General features: G+C 46.6%; 2 protein-coding genes across 2 annotated transcripts in view; one reads left to right on the top strand and one right to left on the bottom strand.

The window, feature by feature from the left end:
* ecd (ecdysoneless cell cycle regulator) overlaps positions 1 to 14783 on the bottom strand; it is a 31592-nt gene extending 16809 nt beyond the window's left edge. Inside the window, exons 1-7 of the mRNA XM_089586698.1 lie at positions 14565 to 14783; positions 14354 to 14471; positions 13307 to 13394; positions 11836 to 11960; positions 10308 to 10511; positions 6979 to 7141; positions 1593 to 1730 (exon numbers count right to left, since the gene is read on the bottom strand). Coding sequence (XP_089442824.1) covers positions 1593 to 1730; positions 6979 to 7141; positions 10308 to 10511; positions 11836 to 11960; positions 13307 to 13394; positions 14354 to 14471; positions 14565 to 14757 — 1029 coding nt within the window. The 5' untranslated portion in view covers positions 14758 to 14783. The remainder of the gene's footprint in view (positions 1 to 1592; positions 1731 to 6978; positions 7142 to 10307; positions 10512 to 11835; positions 11961 to 13306; positions 13395 to 14353; positions 14472 to 14564) is intronic.
* A 180-nt stretch (positions 14784 to 14963) lies between these two features.
* Positions 14964 to 22580, top strand: Lamtor2 (Late endosomal/lysosomal adaptor, MAPK and MTOR activator 2). The gene is made up of 3 exons (XM_089586699.1): positions 14964 to 15171; positions 17714 to 17876; positions 21214 to 22580. Exons 1-3 carry the CDS (start codon positions 15104 to 15106, stop codon positions 21358 to 21360), a joined length of 378 nt encoding a protein of 125 aa, XP_089442825.1. The 5' UTR covers positions 14964 to 15103; the 3' UTR covers positions 21361 to 22580.
* The last annotated feature ends 1166 nt before the right edge of the window (positions 22581 to 23746 follow it).

The raw sequence follows: 23746 nt of genomic DNA, 5'->3' as shown, positions 1-23746 counted from the left end.
AGGGCAGCGGAGAAGCTCTGAGGCCAGACGGGACGAGCTAGAAGAAAAATTACTAGGCCTCGCCTCGCTGGCGAAGAGAGAAGTGCCGTGCCGAAAGATCCGCGGGCGACGAGTTCCCGAGCCAAAGTGAGAGCTCTAACACGCATGCAGCAACCATACCATTCGTGAAGCCCGTGTCGCTGCAACAAGCCACACTCTCTTTTTAGTTTAGATAACTAACTAAGGAAGACGCATAGCGGAGAAGCAAACCGAAGGGGACGGTGTGCGGTGCATCCCCAAAACCCTTAACGCAGACACACAAAAAAAAAAGAAGACCAGCACAGAACTGCAGTGTCTTCAGAAGTATAATTACTCTTTGAAATATTTTGTTTCATGTGTGCCCAATGGCCAGAGCAACAGGTGGGAGTGACAAATGAGAAACTCTCAGGCGGCTGCAGTTTTGATCAGCATCAACTTGGCAACACATGCTGTTAGATGCTTGTGAGAGCATGAAGTGCTTTCAAAATCGTTACACGGCTGCCCAGAACTAGGCTCAGACAGTTAAAACCCAATATATCGAATTATTGCTTATACTGAACAGTCTAGACATCTTCCCATGCAAAAGTACAGCACCACCCATTCAGCGGAAAATCTGGTTCATGGTTTATGGGGGTTTAATGTCCGTAGTATGGGGGTACCGTAGTGAAAGTGCTGTAGAAATCAACAGCACCTGAATTTTTATGCGAGACTATTTTGTTTATAGCGGACCGGTACCAGAATTAGCTCTGTTGCGGTAAGCAGTACATCCACTTTCGCACAACTATAAGTGCACACAGACTTCGAGCCTCTTATCTTAGCTTGCGATTTTAGAAATACAGCCTCTACCTTACAGGCTTTTTCTCTGGTTCATCTTGTGCAACTAAAATGAGCTTGGTATCAATTTATTCAGGAGTACAGCTGTGTAGTGATGCTACCCTTCATGACTTTTACATTGTGCATTAAATTTAATTAGCTACTTTCCTAAATTGCCAGCTAACCCAATTTATACATTTGATTATTTCATTTTTTCTTTTAGTAACGTATTTTCCCTGAGGCAAGTGTAAGAACAGCCTCAAAGCACAAAGTGAGTCTTGGGTGAGCCAGTTCTGTAAATTTCTTTAACAATTTATGAACATCATTTTGGCTAATGGCCCATAACGAACAGCCCAAAAAAAAACCCACAAAACAACTTACATCTTGCATCATAGTTCAGCAAGTCAAAATCTAATTGCATGTTTGGACCGTACATAAAAAAAGCACATTTTCATGGTAATTATGGTAAGGATGCTACCATTAAAAAAAAAAAAACAGTTTAAGACCAGCATCGCCTCTTAACTGAGTCACACTGTGTATCATGTTGACTGCACAAAAAGTCGTTTCTTCACTCTGGGACCATAACGGTTGCGCACTGACTTGTGCGGCACTGAGCAGAGGGCAAAACAACTTTGCTTTTGCAGAAATTTCACTGAAGCAGACATCGCTACAGTGAGGTTCAACTGTATTGACATTCATGTCACAGAAATCACTGCATGAGCACTAAATGGGACCCTGCTTTTGGTTGCGCAGTTATATACCTGAAAGTAGCCCTTGGCAGTGAGGCTCTTGAGGAAGCGTCTCCACCGCACATCGTCACCCAGCTCTGCAAGGTCAGGCTCGCCATTGGTGGCAGCCTTGCTGTCTGAGCCGGCCGCCAGGATTTCCAAACCGCAGGCCTGTGGCACAAAAAAAAGTTTATTAAGGCAGAAGAAGCCTTTAATGCCTCATCGTTGTCGACAGAAGGTTGTCAGCAGAGGCGTCACGCTTTTCGGTTGGTCGAAATGGTTATGACGTCAGAGTGCGCGGATTCCAAGTAATGAGGTCACCCACGGATGCCTTTTGGAGCAGACGACAACTAATAAAATAGTTGTCGTCCGCTCCGACAGGGGGCGTAAGGCATCCGTAGGTGACCACATTACATACCTCATTACTGCGAACAGAGCCACGGATACAACTGAACTCATCGAAGCAGAGAGAGAGTCGTGCTAAAGAAGCAGCCAAAGTCAACAGTCAGAGTGTGTAGTTGTAATGTGCAGTCAAATAAAGCCCCAGTACAGCACGAGCAGTCTTGCAGCCAATGCCAAACAGTGCACCAGGAAATGCTTTCGCCTTGCAGCACTTTAGAGAGCCCAAGTGCCCCCTGAATTTTTTCTTTATTCAGAGAAAACCCGCAGCCTCTACATGAAATTGTTGCGAGATTAGGGGACCGCAGGTACCGCATAAACGCGTGTAAGGGCCACACCCGTGTATGGGCCGCACCCCGTTTTCCCGAAGGAAATATTTTTAAAAAAATAAATCCGAGTAAGGGCCACACCCGAACTTTCCATGACCCAGGCGGATATAGCTTCTAAATGCACGCACCGTGGCCTCCGTGATCGGCTCCGGCTGCGAACAACGGCGCGCTCGATCGCGGAGCGCTTGATCGCAGAGGCCAAGCACGCGCACAAGAGCTTCGAAAAACCGTCCATCGATGGCGCGCGAGGCCACAGCTGTCATCATCATCGTCATTTTTTTCCCCTGCGTCTTCCCGCTATCTACATCGGCATCAGTATCGCCAGCTCTAGCCTTTTATGGCATGTTAGCGCGTTGCCCGTAGTTGTGGCTTTCGCGTGCTGCCGCCGAGTAATGTAGTTTTAGCACGATGGGCAAGCACCTTATCAGCTACACGGCTGGGAGTTAGCTCTCGAACGCGGCAAGCGTGCAACGGACAGGGAATTCAACGTGGCCGAGAAGTGCGTCCGATGATCGTGCTATCAAAAGGGTGCACTGAGAAACACAAGCTGCAAAAAGCGCGCTTTCCGAGGCAAGCCGTGCGAGTTTCCCGAACTGTAAGAAGAGCTGCTCTGTTGTGTGATGGAAATGCGGAGCAACGGCTACGCGTTGACAGCGGACATGCTGGGCGGCTTCTTTGGGATGACCGTGCACCAGGGCACAGCACCAGCTCAGAGTCGAAATGTTCCGCGAGTGACGATTGAACGTAGAATAAATGCCGCTCATTCCCTGATTGGTGTGTTTTTGCTTAAAAGTTTTTTTTTTTTCGTACGTCGCGTGTATGGGCAGCACCCCAAAAATTGGCCCCCGATTCTCGAAAAAAAATTGCGGCCCTTACACGCGTTTATACGGTATTCTTATTACCTGATATTTCAAATTATCGAGCTTCTAAACAAACCTTAACAAATTTAACACACAGAAGCCCGAAGTGGTTGGGCCAGGGATACAGGGCCTGTGCTAAATAAGGCTGCTGAATGAGAATGTGCATGCAGTTTAGGTAGTCCTCCTCAATGCCTAGGAAGCTTTACCCCCTCTCACTTTGGATACTATAGTATCTCGATGATACGAATTTCAAAGTGTTGTGAGAAGTATTTGTGTCATGCAAGGTTAGTATAATCAATTACTGAACAAGATCTTAGGTGAAGTACACCAAACACATTCATGCAAATTTACAAATGGCTGACGGGAATCCTCGAAACTGTAATAGTACTAGGCTCATATGAATTTCCGAACATTCTCGATGGTAGTGAAGTTGAACCTTCCTGCATTTATGCCTATGTGAACGCCTTCGATCAGTTCTAGTGATGCGCACTGTGCAAATGTCGCACTTGTAGTGTCAGTGGTGCACAAACAGTGCTGTTGCAACTGTGTGCACAGTATGCAACACAGTAATGCCAAACAACCTTCGCTACCATGCTCAACTTTCTACCTGCACTTCAGGAGCTATCTGTGCTGCTGCCTCCAAAATCCCAAACCTGTCTCAATCATCCGTATCGATGCAGGAGTGTGTTCGAAACACCCAAAATTTTGCACAATGTAGTACACACTTCGCTTCAGCCAGAGAATTCTACAAGTTCATAACTGAAGATCCTAACGGCCACCATGAACATTTCACCGAGGTTCTGCAGTACTATGACTAAACATCCAGATAATTTCAGTGTCAAATCAATCTGCCGCAGTTGTCTACAAGGACACAGAGGGGGGTCAGCAGCTGGATTGTTACAGTCTATTAATTGTCCTTCCAGAGTCAGGCATAGTAGCGCTTCGGACAGAACCGCACCCAAGAAGCAAAAGCGCTCTGCAAAGAGCTTGGCGTTCCATTGATCGCTGAGCAAAAGAGAGCCATGTGCTGTCTTTGACACAACTGAAAAGCAACAGTGTTCGTGACGCACCCAGACCACACTGTCTCACGTAGGTTGTCGTAGAATTTCAAAAAGCATCCAAAACATTCCCTTCCCTTCTTGGTCACAAAAGAGGCACCTGGAAGCAAGCAGGGCACAAAAAATGCCCCAAGTAACACCTTGTATCAAAGTGGCCTCTCACCGAAGGCCTCTTTCGCACCCAAAAAACATCAAAATAGTAGCCACAAAGAGCCATGTAATATAAGAGTTTCGCTAAGATCGAAATTTGAAAGGAGTTGCCTTTAGTGTCTCTTTAAAAGGAGGGACCCTGGTCTTTGAAAAAAAAATTTTTATTAATGAAGTCACAGTTTTGAGATTTTAGAGAGAGTGTATTTTTGTGTGCTGATCCTAAATAATGTAATTCAATTTTATGTAAAGCAAGTCCTTGTGCAGTTATGAATAACGTTATGCAAGCCTTTTGCAAACAAATCATTTAAGAAACTTTTCTGCAGGAAACTTGCTGAAATGCATGCCACTGGTTTCTACTGACCTCAAGGAAAGCAGGAAGGGTGAAATTATCATCCTGTGTATCATAGCACTTGAGTTATGTGGTTCTGAAGTTGCCACTTCAGAAACAGAAACTGCAGAAGAAAAATTTGTATCCCTTTTTCTCGACCGGCCACTTAAAAGCCGTATAACTCATGACCAATCTTACCCTCAGTGCATTCCTCCATGTCACAAAAAAGTAATGACATGCATTTACCGTATTTACTCGCATAATAGGCGCACTTTTTTTCCAGAAAATCCGGCTCAAAGTTCGGGGTGCGCCTATTACGCGGGGTAAAATTTCCGGAAATTTTTCGACTCGCAAAATTGAACACACCGCGTAAACGCACTCGTGTACAGGCCGCACCCCGTTTTCGCGAAGAAAATATTAAAAAAAAAAAGATCCGTGTAGGGCCGCACCGAAACTTTCCACGACACACGCGGGAATAGCCTTCGGAATGCACGCGCCGAGGCCTCCGCGATCGGCTCCGGCTGCGCGCAACGGGCGCTTGATCGCGGAGGCCACACACGCGCACAGGAGCTTCCAGACGCCACCCACGGAGGGCGCCCGAGGTAGAGCTTATCATCATCATCAACGTTTTCCTCCGCCGCGAGCTTTCGCTATCTATATCGCCATCAGCATCACCAGCTCGTTTTTTTTTTGTTGTTGTTGTTGCTGTCAAGTGCCGGGATTTGCAGTAGCGCGATAGTTATCGTGGTTTATGGCTTTGCCGCGGAGCGTTGCTGTTTTATCTCGAAGGGCAAGCAACTTAACAGCTACACGGCTGGGAGTTTGCTCTCGAACACGGTAAGCGTGCGGCAGGTCGGAAAATACGACGTGGCCGAGAAGTGCGGCAGTTGCGACTGCGGCGTCCCTAAATTTTCGTACGCGACTCCAAGCGCCGAGGTTTTCGTGGGCCTAAGTTGGGAACGTTTCCGGCTGGAGATGAAGCTTTCCAAACAGACGATTAAAGTGAGCATCCCTGAAAACTGTGTGCGGCTGTTCTACGCGATGTCGTTGTACGTGCTGTGGGTCCGCAGCAGCTGCGACGGCAGCAGCACTAGTGAGGACTAGTAGTCAGTTCAGTAAAAAAATTGTTAAAATAAAGATTGGGAAGCGGGGGGTGGCGAGGCGTCGGCTTGCACTCGTGTAAATACAGTATTGATTACAGTGCCAAGTTCGGGATGCGCCTATTATGCGCGGAAATAAAAAAATCTGATTTTTCGCGCCCTAACTTGGGGTGCGCCTATTATGCAAGTGCGCCTATTACGCGAGTAAATACGATAATAATGTTTCTTGCAGCAAAATTTCTCAAAAACTCTCTCCAAAAGAATACATAAAATACTCCATAAGTGCAAGAGGACTTATTTTACATGAAATTTAACAACATATTAGAGAGGTTTAGCTGAGCGGGTTTGTGCGCTCGCTCCGCTCAGCGAGTTAGCGGGAGCGCTACTGCGCATGCGCAAAGTGCTCAGGCGGGAGCGCGCGTGCGGAACGGCTCCTCCGCCCCACTCCCGCGCGAGCCAAGCAGAGACTGGAGCGGCCCGACGAGCGGGCCTCGCGCAAAGCCTTCTGGGCTCGCACTAGCCGAAACAAACGTAAACATTCAACATGGCGGCTGCCAGCGCAGGTCTTGCCGGATACTTTTTGGCATGGCGAACAGATTGCAGGCGGTGTCGAATAACTTGCGAACGTAATTCGATCACGATCGACGCTTGCACGCGTAGAGGATGAATGCACACGCTAGACAACGGTACAAATGCGTACACGCGCACGCTGCGAGGGGTGACTTGCGTGGTCTTAGCTTGGCTCTCGCAGTGGCGGACATTTAAATTTTTTTTTGTAATACGAAAGCTTCACTGCTAAAACCAAATCACTGTTGTTACCAGAAAGCATACAGCAAACGTAAACAGCTATTATTTATTTATTCACGCATATATCAGAGAGGCTTACTTATAACCATTTTCTGGCAAGTCCAGTTACCACCACTAGGAGGCGCAATGAGTCGCCTCGCTTGAGCGGTAGGGGAAGACGCAGCGCTAAAACTCTACTCTTGCGCGACGCTCCGCTGTGGCTCCGCTATGAACTGCGAGCGGAGCGGACAGTAAACTCGCTCAGCTAAAACTCTCTATTTAGGATCAGCACACAAAAATGCATGCCCCCTGAAGGTGTCAAAACTGACTTCATCAATAAAAATTTTTTTTAAAGATTCCCCCTTTAAACACACACGGTGCAAATCTCCTCCGCCAGTTTTGAACTCACCAGCTTCAGTCCAATGTCGTGGGCCACAAACTCGGGGGCGTTCGGTGGCGGCAGGTGCCAGCCAACGCGCCGGTCGGGGATGAAGCGCTGCTGCCTCAACTGCGCGTACAGGACACGGGTGAAGCGCACCTCCGCCATTACGCATGTCTCGGGAGGGAAGTGCCTGCAGTGACAGATAAGACAGGTAGGTGGAGTCTCACCTCCGCATAGCACCTGCCGCCTGTTCGCACCGAACAAAAGTGATCTGAGTGAGTGAGCCATTCCACAACTGGCAAGCCGATTCCACTAAATCTCCATAAGTACTGTCAAACTTAGTCCCTTCAGCACTGTGCAATCGAACTCCTACCCGACAGTCACTGTACCTGTTCAACGCAGTGGTACGGGTGAGGACCTTGTTCTTTCCTTAGCCTCCGTCTAGCCCTGCACAAACTGCATTGACTCAAAAGTAACACAAGTTTCTTTAACTGCAAAGAGAGGGGAGAGATCACCCCTTGCTTTAATTAAACTGAGTCAGTATCATTGAGTGATGGTAATATGGCAATATCTGTGCTTAAATTATAAAAATTCCCCAGATGACAACAGTCCCCTCATCAAGAGAAGCTTACGTGAGGCCGGAGTAAAACTTTTTATTTAGTTTTCCAATCTTTCATGAAGCAACATCAAGTACTGTTCAAGTCTCAAAAAATTATGGCCTACTAATGAAAGCCTGTACAATCATACAGTACATCCGCATAGTCTTGCTCATAGTGGTCGTGCTTCTTGCCTAAACCAACACAGGGTCGAGATGTCTGTGGATCCTAAGGAAACCCAAGCGGTTAAAACATGCAGCCTCCACTGCAGAGCGCCTTAAGGCCCCCCCTGTGCTGCTTCGGCGTGCGAAAGTACATTAAAGGTGCACTGAAGAGGAATCTGAACTTGTCTTTTTGCCGCGGGAACTCAATCTACACGTTCCAAGCTTTCTTAGAAACTTCGATTTATTGCCCTGTGTGGCCGATTTCCCTAATTAAATCGAATTAACGTCCGGCTCCCACCTTTTTTTTTTAATTCTCCCTCGTACGGTGGGCGGAGTCGACCAACGCGTGGAGCACCTTTCACCCAGTCCCGTGGCGGCTTGCCGCTCTGCCATCGGCGGAGTAATACGTAGTAGTCCGTAGTAGCAAATAGTCCGCGCGTATGTTTATTTCTGCGGGCTTATTTTGCGGTTATATTATCTGCAAATGAAACTATTTATTCACGGAAACCTAAAAAACAAAATGAAGCGAAAGCAAAGCCTCCACGGAGCTAGCTGAAAGGCACTCCCCGCGTTGGTCGACTCCGCCCACCGTACGAGGCAGAATTAAATAAAAAAGGCGGGAGCCGGACGTTAATTCGATTTAATTGGGGAAATCGGCCACACAGGGCAATAAGTCCTTGTTTCTAAGAATGCTAGGAACGTGTAGATCGAGTTCCCGCGGCAAAAAGACAAGTTCAGAATCCTCTTCAGTGCACCTTTAATGCTAAGGATGTGCGAATATTCAACCCAATATATTAAATATTCGATTCGTATTCAAGAAAGTGATACCCGAAAATTCCCAAACACTTGCCAGCAATCTGAAATTAGACCATAGCAAGGCCACAATATCCGGGAAAATTATCCGACGATCAAGTTTAAAGTTCAGAGAAAACAATGCCAGAGTCCTGTCCCCTTTCTTCTCAGTCGTTAATCTCATGGAACAATCGCATTCCAGTGCCGCTAGGCTTGACCTTGCGCAAAATTCCGCAAGGGGGCTTTCCCACATATCGCATGTGCTGCAAACAAGATGGTCGATGACCTGCTTCGAACGACTGCAAGGTGAAAGTGGGCCATTTCTTTTAATCCTTTTGTAATATGTTACAGACTTAATGCCCATACCCACGCCATTCGTCCTGTTGCCTTCGTAACTCTCTGTGCATGACCTCCGCCTTCCCGTTTTGATCAATTACGACATGAGAGAAAGCCTACCTGCGGGACATCGCGCGAGGCTCCCGAAGGGGCGAGTTGAGGTGCCACGACAGGGCAAGCAGTCCTGTAAAAATCCTACCTATTGCATGGGGAATTGTAACCCGCGCACTTCTCAAATGGGTGTTAATGGCTGGCGTGACTACCATCACAGGGCCCCTGTTACTAGGCCAAAGAATAGCCTGGCTGCATAGTTTCGGTTTCTGAGCTTCGCCGCTCACCTGCGGCGATGGTAGCTATCGGCCCACACATTTGCCAGTAGTCCAATCAATCGCAGCTCTGCACTGCTTTCAGATGTTGAATGGCGGGTTGCTGGTCATTTATTTATTTTCTCTTTTTAGAAGCTGTCTCACCGTTCCGACGCCAATGTGCGTTCCGGGACCCCTTGCTTATATTTGCGTTATTCTTCCAGCACTCCTAAACTGAGTTGTATGGACATTTTCAGTGAGCAGGCATTCAAGCAGCTCTGAAGGGGGGAAGCTGGTCTTAGAAAAAAAAACTTTTTTTAATGAAGCCACAATAATGAAATCCTCAAGAAACATGTATTTTTCTGTGCTGATTCCAAATATGTAATTTAATTTTATGTAAAACAAGTGCACTTATGTAATATGTTATGTCACTTTTTGCTGAGAGCCTTCAATAAATCCTTCTGCAGGAAACTTGCTAGGACGCATGCCATTGGCTTGTCTTCGCATCAAACTATGCAAAAAGGATAGCAGTCGAGTTACAGTGCTTTGAATTTGCAACTTCACAAACGGGAAGAAACTGATGATTTCAAAATCCTATAACTCACCTTCTATAACAGGCAGGATGATAATTTTACCCTTATTGCATAGCTTGATGTCAAGAGAAACCAATGGCATGCAATCTAAAAAGTTTCCTGCAGTATAATTTCTTTCAAACTCTAGGCAAAAGTTACCTGATAATTTGCATAAGTGCACAAAGAGTTGCTGTACATAAAATTAAATTACATATTTGGGATCAGCATGCAAAAATGCATGTTCTCTGAAGATTTCAGAGTTGCGACTTCATTAACAAAAATTTATTTCTAAGACCCTCTTCCCCCTTTAGGAAGACAGAGGGCAGCCCCTCTCCATACCTCACCCCGCCGCGGTGGCTCAGTGGTTACGGCGCTCGGCTGCTGAGCCGGAAGGCGCGGGTTCGATCCCGGCCACGGCGGCCGAATTTCTATGGAGGCGAAATTCTAGAGGCCTGTGCGCTGTGCGATGTCAGTGCACGTTAAAGTACCCCAGGTGGCCGGAATTTCCGGAGCCCTCCACTACGGCGTCCCTCATAGCCTTAGTTGCTTTGGGAGGTTAAACTCCAATAAACCAAACCAAACTCTCCATACCTCATGGCCCTCAGGACTCTCACGTCGAGGGGATCACGGGACACGAACGCACCCACGGCAGGACTCAGCAGGCTGGGGTCCCGCTGGAGCAGGGCCACGGCTGCCGCCGGCAGGTAGCAGTGCGCCCGGTGCTGCCCTGCACGGTGTCGCGCTGGCGCATCGTGGTAGCGAGCCACCAGTGACTTTTGCACGGCCGGTGCTGCCCTGCACACACAACCGACCACCATTGTCTCTTTGTGAAAAAGGGATAAGCGAATAGATACAGTGGGCACACACTGCATTAGTTAAGTCACTTGCTGTAACCACATCCCCTTCACAGTTTTTCCGAAACAGCTAGGGAGCACTGGAGGTAGTCTGGCTTTACAACAACAAGCTTGCGCCTTATGCATATACTGAAAAAAAAAAAAAAACGGGGGTTAGTGAAATAAAAAAAACGGGGGTTAGTGACATCCCAGTCGAAATCAAGAGGAAGAAATGGGCTTGGGCAGGGCATGTAATGCGAAGGCAAGATAACCGCTGGTCCTTAAAGGTGCACTGAAGAGGAATCTGAACTCGTATTTTTGCCGCGGGAACTCGATCTACATGTTCCTAGCATTCTTAGAAACTGCGACTTATTGCCCTGTGTGGCCGATTTCCCTAATTAAATCGAATTAACGTCCGGCTCCTGCCTTTTTTTTTAAAATTCTCCCTTGTACGATGGGCGGAGTCGACCAACGCGGGGAGTACCTTTCACCCAGCTCCATGGAGGCTTTGCTTTCGCTTCATTTTGTTTTTTAGGTTTCCGCGAATAAATAGTTTCATTTGAAGATAATATAACCGCAAAATAAGCCCGCAGAAATAAACATACGCGCGGACTATTTGCTACTACGGACTACTACGTATTACTCCGCCGATGGCAGAGCGGCAAGCCGCCACGGGACTGGGTGAAAGGTGCTCCACACGTTGGTCGACTCCGCCCACCGTACGAGGGAGAATTAAAAAAAAAAAAGGCGGGAGCCGGGCGTTAATTCGATTTAATTAGGGAAATCGGCCACACAGGGCAATAAATCGGAGTTTCTAAGAATGCTCGGAACGTGTAGATCGAGTTTCCGCGGCAAAAAGACGAGTTCAGATTCCTCTTCAGTGCACCTTTAAGGGTAACGGAGTGGATTCCAAGACAAGGCAAGCGTAGCAAGGGGCAGCAGAAAATCAGAAATCTTTAACATGCACTGACATTGCACAGTACATGGGTGCGCACTGACATCACATAGCACACGGGAGACGTGTGCTGTGCGTTGTCGTGTGCTATGTGATGTCAGTGCATGTTAAAGACCCCCAGGTGGTTGTACCTCCTTCTCCCCCTTTCTTCTTTCACTCCTACCTTCCTCCCTTCCCTTACTGTGTGGTTCGGGGTGCACGGAGATGCGAGACAATTACTGCACCATTTCCTTTCCTCAAAAAACACTTTTCCAATGATATGACATTAGACTTCATGGTGATGAAGAAATCTTGTTTTTGTCTTCGCACAAAAGAAAAACACAGCACTCACTTTGTCTTCGCAAGTGGAGATCTGATCTGTGCAATGGCATCTATGACGTTCAGCGGCTGTGCCCTCTCTGCTGCCTTCCCGTTCTCCAGGGAGACAATGTGCAGGCTGTTACGATAGATGTACACCTGCAGAAAGAAAGCAGAGCAGAGAGTTGACGGGAGGAGCCAACACATAGGTACCAGGGCAAGCTAGGCACAGCAATGCTTATTATGTCTGTGTCTAGCATCTATACTGCCTGGGAGTAGCAACTTCACAGTTATAGCATAGTTATAGGCATCCGTCTGATTCGACGCCTTTCTGCAAACACTCTCCAGTCCCCTAGACAAGGAGAACTACATATGCGTTGGCAGGAAGTAGCCTAGCCATTAGCATGCTCGGCTGCGGAACGGAAGGATGGTGGTTCGAATCCCGTCGTGCACAAAGATTTTTTTTTCTGGTCTGACTAGAAAAGCGTGACACCTCTGCTGACAACCTTCTGTCAACAACGATGAGGCATTAAAGGGACACTGAGGAGAGCTCTATCAATATTTTTTTTAAAGCAAAATCCGATAGTTCGACATTTCATGGCTTTGTTGCCACTTGGCCGGCAGCGAAAGATGCATTTATTTCTAGCAAATTTGGATTCGAAGTTGAAAAAGTTTTTCCAGCCGCTCTGATTCAAACTTGGGATTCTCTTATGACCACACAGGACGTGCACATGACGTAACGCAGACTCCGTGATTTCTGGCCGCCAGCAGTGCGGCCTAGCAGCAGCCGGAAAGAAAGCTACCATTGGCCGCACGTTGAAGGCATCTGTCGGCTATTGCGGCCATTGCTACCGTCGCTTCGTTTGCGTTTGCACCGGCGTTTTGCCAGCGTTACGATGGATCCCGTTCTCGAAGTCGTCAATGAAGTTATTGCAAATATACACCTTTAGCATACCGTGTACCTTGTTACCGTTAGAGGAATACCGGGAGCCCGCCTACCACCGGTGAGCAGGCGCTGATTGGTACCTATGCTGCAGGCGCGCGTGTAGCTGCCGGGGACGTGGCGCCATCTGGCAACGTCAAGGAGATCTGCGCATGCATTGGCTGCGCCTCAGTGATTCGTGGTTTCTCGTGTCCTAGTGTTGCTAGAACCGTTGGTTCTAGCAACACTGTTTTGTCCTATGACGTCATCACGCTTGTACTTGCGAGTTTGCCCTGTGGCGGCGATACCTGTATTTTGGTTCTTGCTCTTCTCTACGTTACAAGAGCTTTGTTGTCAGTATGAGTGGCGTTTTTGTAATCAGGAGCTGGTATTCTGTCGATACAAGCCAACTTCAATTTCTCCTCAGTGTCCCTTTAAAGGTTTTCGCCTTAAAACAGGCAGTACTAGCTTACCAAAGTCTGACACAAGCTGTAAGGATCAGCCATGCATGATCAAACCACAGTCTCTTTCCTGAATGGTTACAGCAGTGAATAAGAAAGGCCCACAATGAGTGCACACTCACTCGATTCTCAGTTGTCTCTGGGGTCATCCATTTCGGAAGGTGCAGAGCAGCTTCTACGAGGAGAAACTCACCATCGGCGTCTTCAACTCTGGGCACAAAGCACATGCCAACATCAATAAAAGCTAGTTTGTTCAACAATGGTCACACCTTCAACTTTTGTCTTTGGGATCAACATCACTCTGCATTTCTTTTTCTTTCTTTTGCGGTGACTTTGCTTACAGCAGAGCCACCGAAACACAGCAAATAAAGTGATTCTTCCATGCTACATGACATCATGCTAGTGGGGAAATATTTACACAACACAGATACCAGAACTGATGCATCCATCTGGCAGGCCAACATCTACTATGAAACAAAGCAACACTTTTTTAAATTCTGATTCGATCAACCAATGGTCACTTGTTTTAGTACGGCAGTAAAAAGGTTCATGGTAAACCTGAATCTAAACCATCGTCAAAGACAGGTGAAGTTCTGACCCCCTGCAACACTGAAGCTTATGAGCACGGCTGTGTAAGTCATTTCCCAGATAGCCACACAGTATCCATTCATGGGATGTCCACAAACAGTCTCCATATCAGACATAATTCCAGGATATCCATGAACTGTCAGCATGATTATTCTTGACAGCACTTTCATTAATTGACATCTCTACAAGAGTTTTGCGATATGATATGGATGTCACTCAACGTATATCACTAAGATGTGAACAGATTATTTCAGTAGAAGTCCAGTGGTCATAAGTGGACATGTACGAGCACCCTGTGTTATTACATCAGCTTTACAGGAAGATATATTTTATGGATATTTCCGGGATATAACTTAAATATCCACCCAGCCGCCACCATAGCATTAACTGACCACAGCTCAGGAACAAGTTCATCTACTGCTATGGCAACGACGCCACTGTACAGGGCTAGCCAAGCTACACACAGACTATCGCTCACAGCCACCCAGGAGCGCAGGTAGCACGTATACAGTACAAGTGTGGCTGCGCGTGACACGACAGAAGCTGCTAACGACGCACTCAGTCAACCCCATGTTCCTTACTTGATGACCAGATCCTTGTCTTCCTTTGTGAGCTCGAAGAGCAAGTACACGATGAACCACTCGTCCTCAATGTTGTCGCCGAAGTACGTGCTTCCTTCCAGATGGGGAGGAACGCCGTCTGTAAAGCAGGGCGAAATTTAGTGGAGTCGAAGACACGCCTTCGCTTGGCGCCTTTCCGATCGAAACCGACGCTCCAATGACGTTCCCTCACCTCTTTGTGCATCGATGACGCACAAGCTGAACTGTTCATCCTGCCAAATGTAGCTCGTGATGGCCGGTAGGAGTTTGGCGGTGTAAAGTTCGGCCTTTTTCTCGAGCTCTAGCTTCGTCTTTGCAGGGTTCTCGAGCTTGGGAAACAAATAATAGCGGACGGTGTCGTTCGCGACGCGCCTGGCCGCCGCCATACTTGAATGCGAAACTTTGGCGAAACTGCGAAACTATTAATGAGGGTAAAATTTGCGCCAGTATGTATGCCAAAGCGAACAAAGTCGAAATAAAGGTTATTTAATGAACAGTTTTTAACATATTTTTTTCAGTAGTTGAAGATAAATCTTACTCTTTAGTTACCGCGCACGCGTGTCGCAGCGTTTTGTCGCTGGCAATCATCGGCTGAATCAGTAGTCACCACTTGCAGCTCGCTTACGATTTCTCGTCATATGATTCCTTGTTGACGTTGTTGACTTCTTTGCCGCCAGTAATTTGGCGGTTAGCAGTTCCCACACATCTCGAATTGTTGTGCGACAGGGCAAGATGCTGAAGCCGCGAGCGCTAACGCAAGTTCTCTCCCAGGCCAACACCAGCGGAGTGCTGTGCACATTGTGAGTTGAGTTGTGGGTGGTTGCGCCTCCTCCCGAGTTGAAAACAAGCTCGACGGGAAAGCGTATCGTGATTCGGACGCCTTTGTGGAGTGCGAGAATTCTGATGTGTTGTTCTCGAAGTCAGCAGCTGGTTTTTTCAGGGATGCCAGTTACCTCGAGCCCAAATGCAAAGCCACAGACGTTGTGTGCCTATCACTCTCGCTGTCTTGGTCACTCTCAATTGCACTTTCTCAGCTTTGGTGTTTGTAAATCGCCTGTCGCGTAGCTCCAAGAACGCATTCTGCGGTTCTTGGCCGCCAGCCTTAGTAATGTCGGCAAGCTCTCCATCGGAATTTTAGAGCGCTACGCACGATTGGCGGTGGTTTGAAGACAGCCTTAGCGCATTCGCCATTTGGGCTATCAGCTAATCCTCTAGCGCGCATGACATGCGCTTAACGCCTTGTGTGCAGCAGTTCAGTGACGTCATCTTTCGGTCCTTTTTGCTTGAGATTCCATTCGTCACGGTACGAATTTAGTGCGCGGATTTGGCATTAAGTATCGCAGTCATAAACTCGGCTTTACATTTTCGATCTGCGTTAGAAATGTAACAGTGTTGTTTGTTCAAAGTACAATGTCAGAAAAAAAAAGTGCGCTGATGACGCATGAACTAAAGACTACTTTTACTGTTCTAGCAAGCTGTGATAAATCACTGAGAAATGGTAGCAAAGGAAATGATGTTTAGACAAAGGAAGTCCTACTTTGGCATGGCGTGTCAGTAAACATGCTATGTTTCTCTGCAGCAGCTCGAAAGAATTCCTCTTTTTGCTGGTTTAATGCAAAGGAATGGCCACCTTTGCTGTTTATCATGCAGTATTCCTGATAAGCTTTTACTTGTTTAGTGATCATTCGCGAAGTCTTCTAAAATGTGGCTTACTGGGGCATGTCGTGTGTGGTTAGATTTTTAGCTATTTGCTTTGGCTTTTGTGAGCATGTTTACCTGCGCTTGGGTATCTTGCTGTTGACACGGGGACTTGGACCAACTTAGCATTCTAAGCTGCTTCCTCTTTAACATCATGTTCCTTTTTATTTTTTTGTCGTCTCATGTTCACATTTTTCAGAGCAATGTGCTGACACAAGCGGCAGCTCAGATTCACATACAATGGTGAAATTTCTGAGCTTTTATGATTATGCCTGTGGGGTGAAAATGTCAGGATTCCTTTCCTTTACCTAATGCTTTATTTTTGTGTTAAGTGCGCAATGCCTTTATAGTTCCTTTGCTGTGTAAAAGGTGCAAAGTGTGCTCATATGCCCACTACTGAAGCATGAAAAAAATCCTTGAAAAAAAAAAAACCCTCATTGTAGGTGAGGTAAAATAACTTTAGCAAAGAGAGGACATACGATATAACATGGCAGAATCTTCGACACACTAGCATGTCCATCCTCTACATGTAGTGAAGCTCTGCAAGCTGTTGATATTTAGTGAGGAAATTTTCGAATTCCTGAATTCCTTACACTTATTGGGTCTGTCTTCTGCTGTAACATTAATTTTTTGTTTCCAACTTGAGGTTGCAATAATATTGTGTTCAGCATATTGTAATTAGTGAAATTCTTTTCATTGTGTACTCAGATCAGTCTATAGTAGCCGATCTTAAACGGCAGTAGCCACATGCCACGTTTCTTGTGCTTAGGTGGTTTGTAATGCCAAGTTATAGTTGCCAACTGTTTGCCATGGTTAATCTCTTCATTGAAGTTCTCCGAGGGGCAGTCTCCAAATTGCAGCGAATCGTGCATAGCGCCTAAAAAATTTGGTGGAGAGCTTATCGATATTGCTATAGCTGATGATCAACAACTGTGGATAGTACAGTCATGTGCAGATAACTTCGCTGGCGAGGAAAGAATATACTGAGGTCAACAGTGCTGACCATTTGGGCCATATCGACAACATTAATTGCCTGAAGCCTCTGCTTAATGCTATTTGCATGGTGCCACACTGAAACATTAAACAGGGTTAGTCTAAGACAGAAGTTTGTTTGCTTTAAAGGAGTGTGCTTTTAAGCATAGAAGCCCTTAATCCTTAGCTGTCATTGATCCATGCATTGTAGAAATGTCTGGCCTGATTGTGTTATGCTGCATCTGCTAAGCTTTTTGAGCGTAACTGACATTTATACTTCGGTCTCCACAGTGGCTCAGGCTGATGATGTTGTGTTATGGTAAATATTTCTGTATCACTGAAGAAATGTGCCTTGCAGCACAGATGTTTTGTATTGGATATAAGCTGTCATTGACAGTGTTGTCGAAAAGTTCTTTTGGTTTCATCTGTGAACACAAAACAGTTCTTAATTCCTGCAGATACGACCAGTAGCATTGCTTTTAATGTCATCAAACTCTTGGTGCGTGATGTCAGCTTGGAAGGTAACAGCATTCAGCATCTTTGGCATGTAGTATCATTAGCCCTGCTTCTTTGGCACGGACAGTAAAGTCAATAGAGATCCAGGGCATAACTAACATTCCATTCTTTCAACTTAGGTGTCATCGTATTTTTTTTTCTCCTTTTCCATCACAGGCTGTTGAACCGTGAGGGCACCTTGCTGGCCTACTCGGGCTATGCGGACAAGGACGCCAAGATGACGGCCGCCATTGCCAGCAGCATCTGGCTCGCCAACGAGAAGAATGCGCATGCCGCCATCAACGAGGGACAGCTGAGGCTCATCATTGTTGAGTGCGAGGTACCGTCTTCCTTTAGCACTCGTGCAAACACTCGTTCAACGTTGTAGTTGTCTGTACGCCCTTCTGGTAGGATACAGAACAAGTGTTTTGTAGTTGTAGAAACAAAATACGGATACAGTGGGATCTTGATAATTTGAATTCACTAAGTAGGCTTCTCCTTATGCAGTCCTCATCTAATTTTAATTAGCAAGAGCCACCTATATGCCCTTATGCTGTTTTAAGTTTTTCTTGTAGCAGAGTCCATCTTTGTTGGATTAGCTGCGGTGGCTCAGTGGTTATGGTGCTCGGCTGCTGACCTGAAAGATGCGGGTTCAATCCCAGCTGTGGCAGTCAAATTTCGATGGAGGCGAAATTCTAGAGGACCGTGTGCTGTGCGATGTCAGTGCACGTTAAAGAACCCCAGGGGGTCGAAATTTCCAGAACCCTCCACTACGGCGTCCCTCATAGCCTGAGTCACTTTGGGACATGAAACCCCCTAAAACCAAACCAGAAATTCGGTTTTACCCGAAAAAGGTCAGTATTCATGACATGCTGGCTATTGAGTAGGCATTACTCTCAGTCGAAGGAAAAAACCTAGCAAAGTACCAGAACCAGGGCATGAAACAAGACAGTTGTACTGTTGGGTGAATTGGTGATGTTGCACGTTTTGTGGCATTGCTCCGCTAGTATACGCGCCTTTGCAGATGGATGTTCCACCTTAGGGCTTTCCACTTCGTCTCCAAATGTCATCCTAACCACCATTCACTGTCACCATCTCTGAGGGCACTTTAAAAAAGGCAGAACCATCACAAAAATGCCATATTCTGGCTGCGACGGTGATTAAGCGGCAGTTCCATCGCTGCCGTCAACACGAAGACCACGTGATGACTTGTTCTCTCGTTTGACCCAGAACAACCCGACTACACTGTGACAGCCCACTCCTTTCCATTCAACTCCTACTCGAGTTTTTGTCTGGTGGGTCCATCAGTTAAGTTCCGTTCTCTTCTTAATGGCCTTTCTTTCTCCAAGCGCAGCTTTAAATGTGAACATTTGTGCGCTAATTACATGTAAATCAAATGGCCACACTCACAGGGTGAGATAAACTGTTAATGACTTTATACTGCACAACAATCCCATAACAGTATATCACTGAAAAAAAAAAAAAACCGATAGTTCATAAAAATGATACTCGTTGAAAAAAACCGAAAACTGAGTTCTGAAGTTAAAACTGAAAAGTCCAGCCCCTAGTTATCTATGAGGGACAAGCCTCAGAGGGCAGAGTGTGAACGTTATGCAAGACATAATTATCTGGTTACCCTTTGTCTTTAGGCATGTGTCGCTCTCATTCTAACCATTCAGGAAAGCATAACGGGTCCCATGGGATTCGAATAAATGTCTATCAAGTGCAGTGCATTCTTTGTTACAACTGAGCATCACAGCCGCTTCTGCTTTGGGAAACTTGGTGAGCACTTCCAGGGATCCTCCCAGCAGTCATGGAATAGTGGCCCTTTTTTGTAACTCCCGGTTCTTTAAGCCATTTTTAAAAGCCTAATATGCATGCTAATGTGTGTTTCACTGTCAGTATTGCAGCAGGCTTTTTCGATGCACAGTGCTGGGATCTGTGCTGGAGAATGTCTCCGGGGAAATAGGATTGTGTGGGAGAGGGGAAAAAAAGTGAAGTCGACGTAACATATGCCTCTTTCCCACGCTTTCATTCTTCTGTTGTCTTTTTTTCTCTCATGTTTATGTTTATTTCTTGCTTTTCGGATTGTTTAACAATGCGAAAGACCTCTTATGACTGTACTGTGATAATGTACAGTTGTTAGTTCAGTGCCCTGTGTGTGTCGTCTTTCCTTTGTCCCTCGTCTGCCAGCGCTGCATGTTCAGGACTGTGATAATGCTTGTGGCATGGCGCACAAATATTCATCACTTTGCCCCTGTTCAAAATGGCACCCATTGGCTGAGGTGGGCCGCTCGTGATGATGTGCCCAATATTGTCGTCCAGATTACTGGTAGCTGTGTGTCACTTAACCAGGGCTTTTTCTGTGTGTGTGAGTGAAATGTTAAAAAATGTTTTTCAGTAGGCATGAGGTGTCGGGAGGTGCATCAATATCTCCTTGGGCAGCTCTGTCAGGCATATCAAGAATGTCTTGGATTCCTAACATTGGCCTTGGGTTGTATTAGAGGAGTATGGAGACCAAATGTTGGTTGTGTACTATTCCTCTCTTGTAATGATGAGCAAGACAGTAAACGCCAATTGTCATGCGCAATTCGCCTGCATCTGATAAATAATTCATATAAGTGTTCTGGTTTTAGGAGTTCAACACCGACTATGTCGTCAAAGTTTAATTTCAGTCAAGTGTGTTCACAAAAACCGGCAGTATTCCAGCCGTGCCTTCATTCATTGTCATCCCAGCTCTTTGGCCACATTGGTTCACATGAGAATAGCTGCAAATTGAAACAGCATAGGAGCGATTACACCACTTTTTTATGCCGGACATGATCTAAACTGAACTTTGATGTTGCTGCCATCAGTTAATGAAACCAAAGCTGCACCAGAACAGAATTCATTTATAAATTCACTACCCGATGTTGGAAAATACTGCCAAAGGATCCATGTATAATGTTGTCTTTGGCACCATTGCAAAGAAGAAAACATACGAGCAAAAATTTGGTGCCAGTACTTTTTAACACGTTCACTGCATTGTGGGTCACCGGTGGGTCACGTCATGTATTCCTGCTGGGCGGCATAAAATATTGAGTGGCGCTATTAAGGTGTCAGGATGCTCACATTCCTCAAAGTGCCTGAGAAAAACGCACACGGCAGATTGCTACCGGCATCTATTTTCGGTTCCAGTAAGTTGACTTCACCGGAGGCTCACTGGTGGTTAACGCTACACCCAAGAAAATCTATGAGTGGGCTACAACTCTCAGGGATTAGGGCCTCGAAAATAACTGCTGCAGTCAACACGTTAAAGGTGTGATTTTGTTTCCGTCAAGCTCAAACCACCAAATTTGTAAATGAATTCATTGTACTTACCTGCCGCGGTGGTTAAGGCACTCGTCTGCTGAGTCGGAGTACCGGGTTCGAACCTGACCGCAGCGGCCGCATTTCAATGGAAGCGAAGCACAAAGGCGCCCGTGTGCACGTTAAAGATCCCCAGGTGGTCGAATGTATTCCCTAGACCTCCAGTACAGCACCTCTTTCTCCCTTTCTTCTTTCACTCCCACCTTCCTCCCTTCCCTTACTGCAGGGTTCAGGTGTCCACCGAGATATGTGAGGCAGTTGCCGCGTTATTTCCTTTCCTAAAAACAAATTTTCATTTTCAATTCGTTGCACTTTGATGTGTCCCTCAGGACGGCCAGGTGGCCATCACCCAGGTTGCCAACCTCCTTCTGTGCCTTCACGCCAAAACCACCGTGGGTCAGGGACTGCTGCGTGCTAAGGCCCGGGCCCTGGTCGAGTACCTCGAGGGGCCCCTGCTCCAAGTGGCCGTCTCGTAGTAGCCGACAAGCCGCCGTCCAAGGGCGCCCCCACAGCACCGTGCCGTTCCGCCCTGCGGGGGCAAGTTGCGCCTCGAGCCATCAACTCCACGTCATTTGTCTACGAGGCATACCGAGTCGCAGTATAGAACGCGGACTGTGTGTGGATGAACTGTTGCGACTCTGCCAAGTGCAGTGTGCGGTGTCTGCCGGTCACACAGCTTTCGTGTGCAGATCGTCCGCACTTGCGGAGTGACCCATTTAGAGTTCACCATGTCACGTGACGTGCAACTAGGAATGCTATTCGGTCCATCTTGTGAAGCTGTCATAGGACAGGAAAAAGGGGGAGAGGGGGGGGTTTAGATTTTAAAAAATGAATAAATAGAGGGATGAAATCAGTCAGCAGGCAAGGAAAGAGTGGTGGAAAAGTATGGAATGTCCATGCAGGTAGTTTCAGGGGCACGAGGTGTGGACTACAATGCGGTATGTCAGATTTCGTAGGCTTATTATGTGGTTGTGTTCACGCTTTGGTAACACCTAGATGTGAAAACCTTCTTTTTTCTTTTTTTGTATAATGCTCCTGCGGGAGCCTATCAACCAAAGACAAGGCTGCAAGTTGAGCAGTGTGGAGGGATCGCATATGGAAATCCAGTCTTCCAGTGGCTGGCGTAATCATGCCCTTGAAATGCATGTTGATTGCAGAAGCACTTAAGAGCAAGCAGAAAGAATGGGTGACTAGCAATTTAAGTACCTTAAGCATCATGCATCCATTTAGCCAGGTTTTAAAATGTCGCCATTGTGGTGTAACATTTGTGTTAGAAAACTTTCACTAGTTGATGTCAAGCGAGAAGAGCTTTGAGCTTCACAGGAGTAGGCAGCAGTCAATGAAAGCACCTGAATTGCTGCTGCCATGCTTAATGAAAGGGTTGTAAGTAGGATGCAATGGCCCCGATCATGGAATGAAATGAACGCAGAGTTTACACGGGGAGTTTTGATATGATACTCATGTTGTGTTTTCTGCACGAATGGGAAGAGGGCTTGTGCTGTTGTTTTCCCAAGCCACTAGGTTTGCTGGAATGTTGTTTCTTGGTGCTCGTAACATGCTAGGAAGCAGCCTCTTATTACTGCCGGGCAAGGAGACTTGCAGAGTTGCATCATGGCTGCCACTGTGTACAGGTGTGTTTGCGCTGATGTCAGGGCACTGCTTGTGTGTTGAGAATAAAGTTTACGTTGTCTTGCAACTTGTGTTTCTTCTGTCGGTCCATCATGGTTAAAACTTCAGTAGAAATCATGGCTGCTCTCTCGCTACAATTTCTTCAGAGTTGTGCGCTTCAAATGTGGCTCCGCGGTATCTTTCATGATGCTTACCTTGCTGCTTGGAATCTTGCACTCTTGTGTGAGATGGGCAGCGTACCGATCTTAATGTTATTGACAAGCACTTGTTGACACCCAGGTTTCTTACATAGTACAGTAAAACCCCGCTGTTATGTTTTAGTGTGAAAGCACTATTTCGATGGGCAAACCCCGAGCAAGGTCTTGCGATGTTTGTGGATTTATGCCGAGTGAAATAAAAAAATTGCCGACGATTACATTACTTCCTAATGCGAAATTTGAGTGCAGCGTTCCAGCTTTTCGATAAATTGAGGCAAAGAATTCAAGCAAGACATATATGTACAATTACAGACAACTTGTTATTTTTCACACATATTCCTTTCTTCAAGAAACACTCGCAGTTCTCGATTGTCATGAAGGAAGCTTTGTGGACGGAGAAATAGATGGATATATGCTCTACTTGCTGCACCAATGCCTGGTTCTCAAAGACAAGGTCTGCGCATGTATTTCGCGAGGTTGTCACAGCCGTGGGAACTGTTAGGAGCCAGAGGAAAAGGATGTTCTCCCATATAAATGGTAAGAAATTCCTGCTTGTCTTTATATCTACATTAAAGTCCCCTGCCACCCTGGCAGGTGGCAGCATTGTGAACGTTGTCAATGCCAAAGCATGCAGACATCTGTCACTACCCACTATGGCCACTCCACATAGCTTAAAGGGGCACCGCGATGATTTCCTCAGTACCAGTTAATATCATTAAATCGATTCATCGTGCGTTCCAGAGACCAGGGCAAAAAGAATTATTGAAATCGGAGCATGCAAACGAAAGTTATTCCACTCTGAAAATTCGAAATGAAAAGCTCAGACGAAAACGCACTTCACTCGCCCATTTCACTCACCCAGTACCGAGATTGGGCGCTACCAACAAGAAACACATCTAGCGCACACGCAGCGGAAGCGTGCATGCAGTTTTTGCTTTGTCGGGGTTGTAGACAGCCGCGCACTTTGACGGCGTTTCCCCCCGTGTACGCGACGCCGTAGTCAGGGCAGGGGTGACTAACGACAAAGGAAGCTCCC

This window comes from Amblyomma mixtum, chromosome 4, assembly GCF_055824585.1.
Source record: "Amblyomma mixtum isolate Tamu chromosome 4, ASM5582458v1, whole genome shotgun sequence".
NCBI lineage: Eukaryota > Metazoa > Arthropoda > Arachnida > Ixodida > Ixodidae > Amblyomma > Amblyomma mixtum.
Note: the sequence above shows the minus strand (reverse complement) of the source record. Positions and strands in the feature narration are given on the sequence as shown.